We start from the raw sequence: 14,404 nt of genomic DNA, 5'->3' as shown, positions 1-14,404 counted from the left end.
TAGAGGAGGAGGAGGTAGAGGAGGAGGAGGTAGAGGAGGAGGAGGTAGAGGAGGAGGAGGAGGAGGAGGAGGAGGAGGAGGAGGAGGAGGAGGAGGAGGAGGAGGAGGAGGAGGTAGAGGTAGAGGTAGAGGTAGAGGACTCATCCTCTGATGCTTTTGAGTCCCTTTAGTTAGGCGTAGGTCTCTTTGTATGAATTTTCTGTTATTTGTCTATACGGAACATATGTTAAACTTATGCTCAAAGTAAATTCAAGATATTCTTAACTTATACCAAAGATTCGCCTGACTCTATACTCCGTAATAATTCCTCCTTCTTCCTTCGAAGGGCTAAGATCCTTTGCTTTCTCTCAAGTTCCGCAACTTCTTGCTGTAGCCGTGCCTCTTCATCATCGAATCCCTGAGTATAGCCTAACTGCTGAGAAATACTATCATGCGGCGCTATTCTAGACGATCCGTCAAGAACTGAACTACCCTGAGGGGTAGATAGCGGTGCAGATATAGATTGACCATATACTGAGCTTATGTCAGTTATCTCTGAAGTAGATATCGAAACTATGTCCGAAATATCTGGAAGCCCAGGTGGTTGCATCGTCGGGTTAAGGTCATCGTAAGGATTGATCACGTTCCAGGGCTGGTATGGTTTATTGATACGACGGTTGGCAGATTTTTTGTAGCGCTTGTCTGATATAAGGTTAGTATATGTGTAACATATGTTGAACATATGGAACAAACCCTTCTTGCGGAACTTGTTTGGCAATACGATACACAGGGTTTTGAGATCGCCAAGTTGGGAAGAGACCTAGCTCTTCTGCAAGTTTATTCTTTTGGATCATCTCTTGTACATGTTTTTTGCATCTGTAATAAAGAGATTAGTAATATGCTCTATACATGATAAATCGGGTAATATACCGGAGAATTGCTGTTAACAAAGCTTGCTTTCGGCCTACTGCCTCGTTATCGTGAAAGTGACTACTTTCACTAATTCCAGTATGATGTGATGCATTCGTCCACCATTCAATAGGAATCTTAGATGCCTCTGGGGTTATTCCAGCAAGAATCCAATCAACCTTCTTATTCTGAAACCATTTTTCGGTCTCTGGCCACTTTTCTGCAACTTCATCCATAATTCGAATAACCTCTGCCTTTGAATTTGCATTCCAGATCATATCAATAGACGTAGTAGCTTCGTGACCAGGAAACCTTTTCCGAAAGGCTCGCTTAACGTGCGTTTGGCATAGGATCAATATATTTTGCAGATGTTCTGACCATGTCCAACGAGGATCTAGGCCAGCAAGATAATCTCCAAGCCCTAAATGAAAATAGAAAGTGAGTATAATTCAGGCATATGTTAAGCATATGGGAAGCGTACCAGGTGCTTGCTTCTTACACATGTCAACAGTAACCGTCCGAATTCCCTCACAAGAATCATCCCTTCCAAGCTGATACGCCCATCTAATTGGTTTTCGTCCAACATCCCCAAGAATCTTGAAGATTTTCTCAAAAAGAACCCGATAAGCTACTCGAGTTTCGAGATTCATGAAAGCATAGACATAGGTATTTAACCCTGAGAGTCAGCATATGGTTAGCATATGTTTAGCATATATAGAACACCAGAAAATCTTACTCTTTACCTGTTCATTCCACCCTGAAATTGTGAAAAGCTTGGTTGCTCCCTGAACCATCTTGAAAGCAAGATCCATTTCCAGATGTCGTACACTCTGAAAAAGCTTAGCTTGTTCGTATGTGCAGCATATGATCAGATAATGCTCCCGATTCTCGTCAAAGAAATAGACTTCACGAATCCATTGATCATCCACGTGTTTAGTTAGATCAAACTGGTATTCACGCCATACCCCAGCAAGATTCGTCCCTTCTGGATAATATAGTAGTCTCTGCTTATGAATCAAAGCAGTTACTCTATCCTCAATGTGTAAGCTCTTGTGGATATATCGAAGCGCAGAATCACCATGTTGACGTATAATCTTCGCAAAAGTAGGTGAGACCATCAATTTACGTGCAGTTAATCCTAGGATATCCTGCGTGTTGATTGCGTCAATGATTTCTTGACCAATATCATGTGGTAGCTTTGTAGGCGGTGGCGGCGCATGTGAATGAGATCCTCGACAAACGAGAAGGAAAAAAGGAAAACGATCCCATACGCAGGGGATATAAAGGTCAATCTTCACAGAGCAAACACTATATATCAGCTGACCAACACCATCTGCATGAATTGAGTCTAGGACAGGGTTAGCATATGTTCAGCATATCCAGAGCATATCTAGTGTAAAACATACCACAGTGGCGACGTCTAGCTGAACGATGCTCCACGAAGTAACAGTTCTTGGTTCCATATCCAGTATCTCGTAAGCCATCCTTATCGCAAAGAAGCTTTAGAAACGCGGTGTCTATCCTTGCAGCACTTCGTGGAACGTGCTGACAGTAGTGCCAACGCTGGGATCCGACCTGCGCGTTCGGACACCCAATAAAGGTGAACTACTTATAGTTAACAAATATTTAGTACATGATAATAATATGCACTTACTCCATCTCGAAGCCACACTGTTGGCTTTTGACCTCTGCATGTCCGCTCACTAGGTGCATAAATACATGGCCCTTCTATATCCCACGTCTTGAGAAATCCGAAGTAAAATCTATCTTAAGCGTAAGCTTAATAGAGGTTAAAGCTAGGGAGGGATATATCTTACTCTCTAGTTCGCTCCTGGATTTCCTGCGCAATAGTGTGATACACAGGCTTTGCAGCAAGAGCCTGAAGTTCGCGGAAAAGTGTTGGTTTAACACGGTTATAGCTTTCAGACGGGGTAATAAGATCAGGATGAGCTTGGTGGCAATGTTGAATCCCTGTACATTGAAAGGATCGATGCCATGATCTTGATTCTTTGTCTTTAGAGTCTTTCTGGAGGAGTTTCGTGAAGATTTTCTTGGCCGATTTGAGTTGTTTAATCGAGAATTGAACCTAGGATAATTAGTTATCATATATGCTAAGCATATGCTAGACATATGCTAGGATTATATCGAACATACCGACGACATAAGCTGTGAAGTAGCTTGGTTGACAGCAGTAACGGTGTCTTCCACATTTTCAAGTGGATTTTTGGAGGCATGAATGATATGTAAAATACCATTCTTGTCTGTATCAGGATACTCTGGGAGGATAAGGTGCTCCTGAACTTCGTAGGCGATCACAGCATCTCTAGAGCTAATGCTTACTTGGGTCCCGTCTGTTTCTATACCTGTTTGGTTTCGTTCCGTAAAAGGTGTAGAACATAGAGAGCTAGTATTTTCCTCATTATCCTCACAAGAATCGACATCAGATAACTCATATGTATTAGTGCAATCTTGGTACACTGAAGTTTCAGAGGCCGATCGTTGTCGCTGATATAAAATATAAGATTTATGTATGCTCTTATTTATAAAACGATCACTCACAGATGGAAGATTATAAAGAATTTGATTAATCTCTAATGCAGTACTAGTAGTAGATTGCGTAGAGATAAATATGTCAGAATCGGAATCCTCGAATAGCGATGGCGAGAGTAAAGACGCCGACATCTTGTGGAATTCGATACTTGGTAACAATCTTGAAAAGGGGTAAAATAAGGTGTTTAAAAAATTTTCTGCATTAAAAAATATTATATAATCTAGAGGTTTGGGTACGTGCGAGGTCGGGTACCTCATGGGTACCCAAAATTAGTCAGAATTTTTTGGGTCCGTGTGAACTTTTTTTGGGTACGCGTGAGCTGGGTGCCCTGCTGAAAAGGAGCGCGTATCTGGTCATTAGTCTGCTTACATTATCGCCGGAAATAGGAGGTGAGATTGATGAGATTGAAAAGTTGGACAAGGTATGGAAAATCGCGCAGTCTATGCGGTCTGTACTGTACACTACAAACGCCGGTCGTTACAATGCATTTGTCCCAAGTACTAGCTATTTAAGTACATGACTCATGTATTTCTCCAGGAGTGATCTACTCCGTCCTCTCCGTATACTCCGTAGTGTGGACTGCCCGTTATCAGTAACTTAATCTGTTACTCTTCGAGTGCAAGGCCCCAATCCTTTATCGCGCGACCGCTCACCGACTCCAACTCTTAGCCACTTCCCCCCCCCCCCTCTTCTCTCTCCCCCTATTCCATTACTCTTTAAGTTATTGTATTTATAGTTCCGGTAAACTCACTACCGGGCCGGATGAGGCCCTGGCCAAGACCATGGCTTGAACTGATCACCAGGACATATTCAATCCGGAATTGAAGAGCGCCAGACCCAAGAACCGGGAAGTATAAGACTAGATCAGAGTCCTGCCCTGGACACGAGACACGCGACAGTCTTATCCTTTTTAGCTATACTTTCTGGTTATACCAACTCACTCCTCGCTCTTCTTCTTTGACGGCTCAATTCTTGATTACTTCCGTCTCTGCCCCATGGCCCGTACTAAAAAGGGCGTGTTCTCGTGGGAGGATGTCCTGGCCCAACGATACCAGAGTGAGTTGACTTCCCCCGAGCGATCTACAGTCTCACTCTTCATTATAACTCCAGACCTCCTCTCTTTACCAATCCAACATTGAAAATACCCTCAAAACGACTAACAACCCCAAACTTCCAACAGACAACAAACCGCCTCCCCTCCCCCGTCCCCGCCACAATGCAAATTCCCCTCATCCCCCACACTCCCAACCCCAAAGCGCCCTCCTCACCCGCCTCTCCCCCGAACTCCGCCTAATAATCTGGGAAATGGCCCTAGGCGGCCAACGCCTACACATCATCCAACGCAGCAACCAACGTCTCGGCCACATCATTTGTCCCCTCGGCCTTGGCTTTAGTCCTGGGCCGGACTCCGGGTCTCGGCCAAGGCTAGACTACTCGAATAAGATCGGCCGGGGCGTGGGCCCCGCGTTTTGCGAGATCTGTCATGGTGCGGGGATCGCGCAGCCTGTTAAGGAGGGCGATTCGGGGGCGAGTGGAGGCGCTGGACGTGGACGGGATGGGCTGCTTGGGTTGGTCTTGACGTGTCGGCAAATGTATGAGTGATATTGGGAGAAATGGCCTGCTGTTTTTCTCTTCTGCTGAGTTCCCTTGTGTTTTTAGGCTTCCAATTGCACTTGTTGGAAGCGAGACACTGGAGAAGGCGAGGAGAGGGTTTGCGTGGGCTGTTTTCATCTCTCTTGGTACCTTTTTCTTGTTCCGTTCGAGATCACTGACTTGCTTACGCCAGATTCACCGAGTCCATCCATCTCCTATATGCCACCAATGCCTTTGAATTCAGTATCCCCTGGTCACTGCCATACCTACAACCGACGGTCCCACCAGAGTACTGGGAGTGTATCCGAGCCGTGGAGTTACGCTGGTCATTTCCAGGCCATTGGTTACCGACGAAAGATCCTGTGCGCTCGATATATGTCTCCGCCGGCCGGGTACAGTGGATGGAAACGTGTCGTGCTGTGAAACAATTACCGGAGCTGAGGTCGTTCGTGCTCGTGCTGGGGAGTAGCTGGTTCAGCGAACCGGTGGAAAGATTGCCGGTGTTCTTGGAGCCATTGTCTGGGTTGAGGGTTGTTCAGGACAGAAAAAGTCAAAGGCAGAATAAGATGCTGCGAGCGAAGATGGAGGTGGAGGTGGACTTGATGGAGTGGAAGAGGGGGAGTCGGAGTAGTAGTCTGGGCGAGGAGATGAGCTCGAGTGAATCGAGGGTGAGTTTCGAGTCGAGGTCCAGTTCTTCTCATTTGACGCGGAGCTCGGCGTCAAGTCTCCGGTCTGAGGGGTCTGCTTGTTCCTGTTTTGATTCCGGATTGATGGGCCCAGTGAGTCTGAGCAAGGGTGATTCCGATTGTGATGGTGATGCTGCTTTGGCAACGTGGGAGCTTCGACTGCAGGGCCAGTCGTATTATGCTCATGAAGTGAGACAGATTGCGGTGGATCTTTGGCAGAGGGGGATTGATTGTTGGGTCTCGACGATATGAGATGATCCCGACTGCAGGCTCCGCTGACTGCAGTGTTGTTAGTGTGATTTGCCCTTTGTTTCCTTATACCCATTTGTGCAGCGATGCATATCTAGCATGATCTGATTGACCGAAAAAGAGATACTTATATATGCTGCATTCTTATGGAGAAAAAGCAAGTATGCACGTCGTTAAGAGAATCAATAATAAGCATAGGGAATCCTCCATGGGTCTTGAATTGCATAGTTACAATTGTAGATTCCCCTTGACATCATCGTCCTGCTCTCGCTTCATCGCATAACAGACCAGATAAGAGATACAGATAAGATAAGATAACAGATACGCAATAACATAATACCCGCGAAGTATTAACTATCGACAATCAACTTGATAGTATCAAGTGCGAGATTTCCACTTCTAATTAACATCAGTGACTACACTCGCTTACCGTCTAATTCACCTCTTCACTATCTCCTCTCCAACTCTCCCTCGGACCCCTATTCCACCGGCCAGCCCTGGCCCCGATTTCGAGCATCTCCATGCAGGACCCTGGACCCACCCTTGCCCACGGCTCCTAAAAATATCCCAAGGTCCGTGCAGATGGGGGCAGGGCTGATACACACGGTAATTGTTTATGACCGTTTCAGGATGAAACAAGTGGCAGCTAAGCCATTCCAAAGCAGATCTGGCAGAAGTCACGATATTCGAGGGCCGGGAATTGAATTTTTTTTTTCTTGTGCTAGGTCAGATACAACTGTTCGTCCTTGGATGGGACAAAGACGGCTCCGCGGCTGGACGGTGAACACATCGTCGGGTCCACCGGGCTAGAGGTGGGCAGGCGCCAAGGAAATCATCGCGGGGGATGAGCGCACATCATAATCAAACAGGTACAGTAATCTTGGGTATGTATCGCCTGGTAGGTTGGGCAGGAATTGTTCCCGGGTTTACCAGGTTATGGACATGGTACGAGTCAGGGTCCGAATGACGATTGGGAAAAGTGGTATATAAATAAAAATTGTATATATGTATAAAAAGTATTAAGAATTGTTGTAAGAAGTATCAAGGTGATAGGAAAGAAAGCCAAGTGGGAGAGAGTCATGAGTATACTCTGTAGAGGAAAATGGAAAAGGCGAATCCCAGGAACGGGAGAAAAGAGAACGTAGTCGCCCCCCAGTCCAGAGGGATGGGTTGCGACGTATACATGGAAATCACAAGGAAAGAAATGGCTGCAACGTGTCTCGTACAACATGTGCCGTCAGGCATGAATTCCCAGGTTAAAGAAAGGGAGAAAAGCAGGTAATCATCACCAAGCGCCGTGCAAAAGAAGGCCACACGCCAGGATGCGAAATAGAAAGAGAAACTCCTAATTGGTAGGGTGTGGAGACTCAAAAGAGAGAATTAATGTTGCCATGCTCTAGACAATGACATCCAAAAGGTGAGATGAAATAGCCGAGATCTCGCGTGAAGGGCATTGGTCGATCGTAGTAGAAGAGGTATGGTGGTTTTGAAGATCAAATGATCAATGGGTACCGCGTTTCAGCAAATCATCAGTCCAAACTGATGTGCGTGTGCGTGTGCGTGTGAGCAAAGAAGCCAAAACGGGATCCAGTTTCAAGTCAAGGTCGCGCGCCGGTATCTGACCAGCAGTGGCTGTCGTCGGAGGCCATGCACTCGAAGGCGCGAGCTGGCGCGACCGGAGTGACTCCGACCGGTCGGGGGTGTCCACATATGGACGTGGATAGTCGAGCACCCGGTCCTCTTTGATCGGCTCAATGAGCTGAGAGGATCATCGGGTCGCCCGAACGTTCGAGAAGATCAAGAAACCTAGGAAAGGGATCTAGAGAACCTCACAAGATAATGATAGTGATAAGGAGGAGTCCAAAGAGTCGTGCAAATTTATGGTCCACCGTTGGAACGGTCCGGTCCCGAGTGACCATGGGAACGGGCACTGAGCCACTCTGAGGCGGCTTCCTGGCGAGCATCCGCGTGCTTCTGCTCATCGGGACGTCCGACCAAGCTGCGAGGGAGGATGTTCTGAATCTCGGCCGCTAGGGCGGAAGCCGTGTAGCCACGTAGCTCACGTTCCTCACGCTCATCCTCCTTGATGAGGCGACGCTGGTCAGCCTTGGGCATGTTCTCACGGCGCTTTCGGCGAATCTCATGGATCGACCAAAGAACGACCTCCTCGGAGGTACGGTTGCGAGGACTGCCGTGCTTGGAGAAATTGCGGACATAGCGACGGGTGACGTCGGTCGCACCGTCAATGGAGAATGCAACGCAGTACGAGATCTTGCGACGCCATCCTTCAGTGTAGAGACGAGGTTGATCCCAGGCTTCCTCGCAGGCATCCACGTGCACCCAGCGACGCTGGTGTTCGGAATACACCTCTGTCCAGACGTAGTCTTCAGAGTTCCATACCCAACGAACGCGGGCACCAACGGCACGGCAAAGCATGCTGAAGCAGTTGGCCCATTCACCCACACGACCTCGGCGCGTTTGAAGCAATTGCCAGACATCGGAGTAACGGGGGAATCGCTCATAGTCACCGCAGCTTGGGTCGGAGCAGCGGTACAGCTCGACTCGGGTGGCGCCACGGGCGGTCTCGTCGGGTGATGGGGGTGTCATGCCCTGTGCAATCGTGGGCATGCAGCACTTGGAGCATGGGGGGTTGTTGACGAATTGGAAGAAGGATCGCTTGAACCACCTGCAGAACAAGGGATGTTAGTATGGGCAGAAAGGAAAACAAAGGCCCGTGCCAAACGAGGAGGGTCTATGGCGGGTCCCGAACGTACTTCAACAATGCCCGAATCACACAATCCTGATATCCCCATTCCGGCTTGCCTCCCACGCTGGCAGCCTGAGCCTGCATGATCTGAGACTCCTCTTCGGCCTCGGAATACAGGCGATCGAGTGGAAGAGTGCACAGAGCCTCGTCGAGGAGACCTGGGTTTTCGTACTTGGTCGGCGTAACCGAGAGTCCCTTCAGCAGGTTAAAAAACTTGAGCGAAGCCGCATCGTGAGGAGGAGATGGCATGATCGGAAGGCCACGGAGAGCTGGGCTGGATGGTTGTAGTTGAGGTTGCGAGGCCGGGCGCGTTTCGGTGCCAAGGGAAGGAGGAGGTGGCGGCGCTCGTGAGGGCGGCGGGATCGAGTGACTGGTGTGAGAAGGGGCCGGCGACTGAGATCTAGCTCGCGACTGGGCAGAATCGTGAAGTTGATTGAATCGCTTGGTGCGCATCAACTGTTCAAAGTCTTTGCTGAGAGAGGTGGCATCGTATGTGGTGGTGTTGCTCGTGATTGAAGCAGGCTGGGCGGCCCGATGATGGGGTCTGCCGTCCGCCATGGTTGGATTCGGTGGAAGTCACCGGCGGGGCGACGTCGATGGAAATTACTCCAGGGTGATGGGTGATGGGTGATAGGAGACGGGAGTAGTCGAAAGGGCGAGTATCCAGCTGGAGAGGATAGGGAAGATCGAGAGGTTAAAGGAGGGAGTAGAATGAGAGAGTCAGAGAGTTGACTATGATAGTCAAGAGAGGGCCTTTGGGGGGGGGGGGAAAGGCGGAAAAGGGAAAGGGTGGGCCAGGCCTTGGGAGAGGACGAAGTGTGTCCAGCAAAGAGACCCCCGTCCAGCGTCGTCAGCCTCTCGCCCCAATCACGGGCCCCGCGCCCAAGCCGCGTATACCACGGGCCAAGAAAAAAAAGACCCTTTTTGACATCGATTTTATGTATTTTATTTTCCCCCCCCCCCCTCCTGCACACGTAACCAGACCACCTTCAACGAGAAGACAGAGTCAAAAAAGATCACAAGGTCAATGACCATTCTATGATGCTATTGGACTCTCATTTTCTACACTCTCTACTCCGTATAGATGGCACGTCACTGGACTTCGTACTTGGTAGCCTATTCAGGGTCTCTCGTAACCAGGCGTATTGTATTTACCCAGTCTTGGCGTCCACCCACGTCCCATGACCCAGAAAAGGCTTGTACAACTTCTGTGAAAGAAGTCGTCTTACGCACTCCTCCTTCACATCCGTACCTGAAATATGATGGATCCCTAAGGCTTCGGATCCAACCTCAAGAGAGGCTTATTATGTTGCTTATTTCTACGGCTCTTTAAATCCCCCCTCTGCCCTTTCCAGACTCTCTCCTCTCTAGCACTATTATTATCAAACCACCCCTGCACCCCATTCAGGGTCTTCGATCGCATGGTGTTGTCAACATGAAAGCATGACAAAGTGAAATTTGGAAGATCTCGAATGATCGTCCCGTGTCTCAACTCGTCCCAGAAAAGCCCAGGTCGGGGGGAGCAGACACACCCCACGCCAGCCTACGCGTTCGAAGCCTCTTCAATTTCCTTGTCGCAGGGCTTGGATGGGGCAGGAGAGGCCCCGGTGGCGGAGACGCGCAAGCGTCCGTCTTGGCAGCCTGTACGATCGGGCTAGAGCCTCGTTGGGCTCCACTGCTCGACCTCCTCTGCGTCCTGCAGTCCTCCCGCTAAACTGCTTTGGGATACGCTGACATCCTCGCTGTCGTGGTCTCTTGCTGAGCTCATCACCGTACCCGTCTGTCAATGGCTGGGTGGTGTGGAGAGTGGACCCTCCTTTCGCTCCTTTCGCTCCCAGGGGGCTTGGCACTCTGGAATCATAATGCTTCGGTCGCACTCCAGAATATCCTGCGTGGATTGGTCTTGGTATGGCCCAATTTTCCCGTCGATCGGGATGCAACCAATCTGGAGATCTCGTTATAGTTGACTACTCTCGAAGAAGGGTGCGACTGGCCAGTTATTCAATCATGGTTGGTCTTTGTCTTACACGTCCACGCGGTTAACGATACCAGTCCGTATAGAATTGCAGTTGGGCTTGTCTATCACCTACTCTTCTAGTCCAGTTTCGTTGGTTGACGCAATCCCCCAGCAAACTCGATCGCCAATCACCGTCCGTGGAAATCCTCCGAACGGTCAAAAGACCCTGAAAAGATGAGGGTCAAACGGGTTCAAGGTCGCCCCATCGCAACTGGTGCTAGTCCCACGCGATTCGCAAGCTATCGCTTCGTTCCGACACCCTCATCCACCGACGCGTCTCCCCTCCGCCTGTGTTCGTAGTTTGTATCCAGATGACCCTCTTTTCCTGAGTATCACAGGATGGGGTATGAAGAATACACGGTACTATAGAGACGATCTTGCAAGCTCATCCAGGTAGATTCGCTGGATGGTACAAGCGTGTAGGCATTTGAGCGTTTGGTTCTAATTTTGTTATGGTGTTTCTATTCTTCTATACCTCTCCTTTTTACAGATAATTCAATGGCAACTTCTATATCCGCCGATTCAAACCTTTCGACTCGGTCGCAGTCCCGTCGATCGCTAAATAAGCCATCCGTCCTTGAATGACCCTGAAGACGCGTACTTGGCATCAGTTTGTGACTAGTTGATGCCTTGCTAGCTCCAGTACGGTAACGGATCCTGTCATTGATCCTTTTTAACCCACACCCAGGCTGCCCGGGAATTAGCTGGCGTTTCAAGCTTAACCCACAGCATCCGCTTCAGCCTCGGGGCGCGGTGGCTATGCAGCAGTGTTTGTAGCTATTCTCATACATTATTTGCCTGTTGTTCGGGGTCGTGTCCCTTGCCCATAGCTCTTATAGTTATAACTCAATAATTCAACACTATATATGCACTGCCATGCGCACATCAAATAAAAACTTTCTGATCTTGAATGCTATCATTACCCGAATTTCTGCTCGGCATAGCCGATGATCACTGGATCACTTCTAGCTTGGATGGCGCAAGCCCCAGTAATTTCACGCCAAACGCCCGGCGGTTTCTGCAGCTGGGGGCCAACCACCAAATTTCAGCGAAATAATGTCCATACCATGACGGAGTCACAATGCGCTGAGTCTGCATTACAACGACATTCAATATTGATTGTGACAATTTTGACTTTGTGACTTTACATTCCACTAAACTGGAGACGCGCAGCATCCAAGGAACTCGACGCCTTCCGCTGTGCATGTCGCGTCCTCGGCGTGCAGTACGACAAAGTCATGAAGGACGATGCAGATAACCGGCTACAGATGATCATGCATCGGGATAAATTCTATACCGCTGGTTATTTTGGGGCCACATGCTCTCCCCACGCCAAGCAGTCAAGATCTGTCATCGTCGTCACTGGGAGCATGGACCATATCCAATGCAAAAGGCGAGGGCGCTGCTTATCCAACGCCTTCGCTATGCCTGTGTGACGTACGCCGCACGCTACAATCTCATCTCAATCACCATTCTTTGACAGATAAACCCCAAGCTCATCGACTCCGCTTCGTGTTCCATGGGCACAACCCCAACTGAGCTCGCAGCATACCCTTGGCACGTCAACAGCCCAACCCAACCATCATCAGCATCAAGGCTGGGCATTGCGACGCTCTTCCTGGGCATCCTATCGCTTCCTTTCACTCCTTTCACCAGCCAAGTACATACCCCGTACACCGACACGCAACCCAGCGGAGATGACATGCGAACCTATTGTTCCATAGTTATCTGACAAATCCTCGGCCACGTCAGGGGTTCGTAGTGGATGATCAGAGCCTTTCAACGTCATCGCTTCGGCCCTACACTCCAAGAACCTACATGACGTATGGAACAGATGGGGAGGGAAACGAGGGTGTTTGCTTCCGTGTGAAATTACTAACCACAAGACACCATCGACACTAACGGAAAAATTCTTGTCAGTTCGGTCCACCAGCTCGCGCGCTACCGCGCCTTAGCTCTGCGCTTCCGCGTCACCCACTACTAGCTCCTAGCTCTGCTGGAGTGCGCTGGCCGACTTACGTGCGCTCAATTTGATCCAGAGGATTTTTAATCAATCTGCTTACCACCGCACTGACTAGAGTCGTTTGCCTGAAACGTCCATACGATACCTTACCCTGTTGAGCACTTTGCGGGCATTGCCATGTACGCGTCTACGTACATAGCTCCCTTGCGGGGCTGATAGCCCTACAGACCTACAGTAGCAGCTTTTTAGGCCATGAGACCATCCGGATTAGGATAATTTTCGTGCTGTTAAATTGCCAGTTTCGTGTTAGCCTGGCTTCGGGTTTGATGAAGGGATCTGGAAAGAGGTAAGAGGCTTCATCAACAGTCCACTTGTCTGAGTTGAGCTAGAGTGGGTACAAATGGGTTTTCTTTTACACAGCTCTTCTATTCTTCCTACGTCTTCGGAGAGACTTCCACGTGTGATAGGCATGACTACCGTTCACCTTGGGATTGGCACGTAGCAGATTCTCCTGCAGCGTTTCTTCACCATACTCTGGGATATTGAGCTTGGTCTTTTCACATGCATGAGATTGCCACATTCTGCAGTATCCTTCACGCTACTTCATTGCGATAAGGCGGGTTGTTTGACCGTCGTCATCTTTTTGTCCTGGACTCTTGCATTTCCTTTTAGGCGATAGACTAACGTGGATTCAAGTCTGGGACTATTAATTCAGTAGCGCCGCTGTTACGTCGATGCCGCGTCTGATCTGATACGCGATGTGATGCACGGTGATAGCATACGTGGCAGTGGTCATATTCGCCATGAGATTATTCAGCAGTGTTGCGTCGTGATGGTGCAGGTCGTTGACTTTGCTGTTAGACCAGAAGAGTTGGAGCGTGATTTTGAATCCTTTGGAGAAGCTAACAGATTTCTAGCTTGTTGCCACTAGGTTAGATGATTCCGAGTGACTATCCATCCGTCTTCTCAAATATGAGGCAACATCTACCTAAGTTTCAAGCTAGGGTGGACTCGTTGCATGGTCGCTGTGAACGACTATCTATGTCTTTCTCTAAGTGAGATTCTTCGGTCTCTATATTATTACTGCGCCTGAAGTGAATAGATCGATTTCCACGCTCTTCGCTTTTGCGTCCATCCCGTCATCTTGCTTGCATATCTGATGACTATCTCAATTTGTATATTCCCTGGTAACTCAATCATGGAGCAATTTTGAACCTTCAAACGCCCACATATATAGTCTCTGCTTATTCCATTTGAACGATAATTCAGCTCTGCATACTAATATGATTCCATTACCTAGGTAGCATCCTTTATCCGCATTTGATCATGATATTTGAGTAAGCTATACTCGAATATTCTGACTGGGATGCTAGCTCGGGATATGAGTTTCGCCATACAATACGGGCACAGACCATATCCCTGGTAGAGATCCATGATCTCGATACAATTATTGAATCAGTTAAATAGCGCCTGGTTCGGTACTCATACCTTGCCACTGAATATACTCGAACAAACACAGTTATCCTACCTCTTCTGGAGGGGAGAGCCTGATATTTATTCTACAAACACCGCCTGCTGCGGCAGAGTTAACAAGGGTATACCTAGTAGACGGCACTATAGCAGAGCTAATGTATAGCAGACCGAGGTATTATTCTCCGTCGGGCAGCCAAGGACTTGGTTGGTGGTTTGA

At 48.7% G+C, this 14,404-nt stretch overlaps 2 protein-coding genes across 2 annotated transcripts; one reads left to right on the top strand and one right to left on the bottom strand.

Annotated features, from left to right (window-relative positions):
* Positions 1 to 4,434: 4,434 nt before the first annotated feature.
* N7458_010217 (uncharacterized protein) lies at positions 4,435 to 5,970 on the top strand (the record flags this gene model as incomplete). Its single annotated transcript, XM_056913599.1, has 3 exons — positions 4,435 to 4,524; positions 4,550 to 5,031; positions 5,226 to 5,970. 3 exons carry the CDS (start codon positions 4,435 to 4,437, stop codon positions 5,968 to 5,970), a joined length of 1,317 nt encoding a protein of 438 aa, XP_056762448.1.
* Positions 5,971 to 7,845: 1,875 nt separating this feature from the next.
* Positions 7,846 to 9,292, bottom strand: png1 (peptide-N4-(N-acetyl-beta-glucosaminyl)asparagine amidase; the record flags this gene model as incomplete). Its single annotated transcript, XM_056913598.1, has 2 exons — positions 7,846 to 8,653; positions 8,742 to 9,292. The coding sequence occupies 2 exons, from the start codon at positions 9,290 to 9,292 to the stop codon at positions 7,846 to 7,848; spliced, it is 1,359 nt and encodes a 452-aa protein (XP_056762447.1).
* Between the last annotated feature and the right edge of the window lie 5,112 nt (positions 9,293 to 14,404).

This window comes from Penicillium daleae (genome assembly GCF_028827525.1).
Source record: "Penicillium daleae strain IBT 16125 chromosome Unknown utg000008l_segment0_segment0, whole genome shotgun sequence".
In the NCBI taxonomy this organism is placed as follows: domain Eukaryota; kingdom Fungi; phylum Ascomycota; class Eurotiomycetes; order Eurotiales; family Aspergillaceae; genus Penicillium; species Penicillium daleae.
Note: the sequence above shows the minus strand (reverse complement) of the source record. Positions and strands in the feature narration are given on the sequence as shown.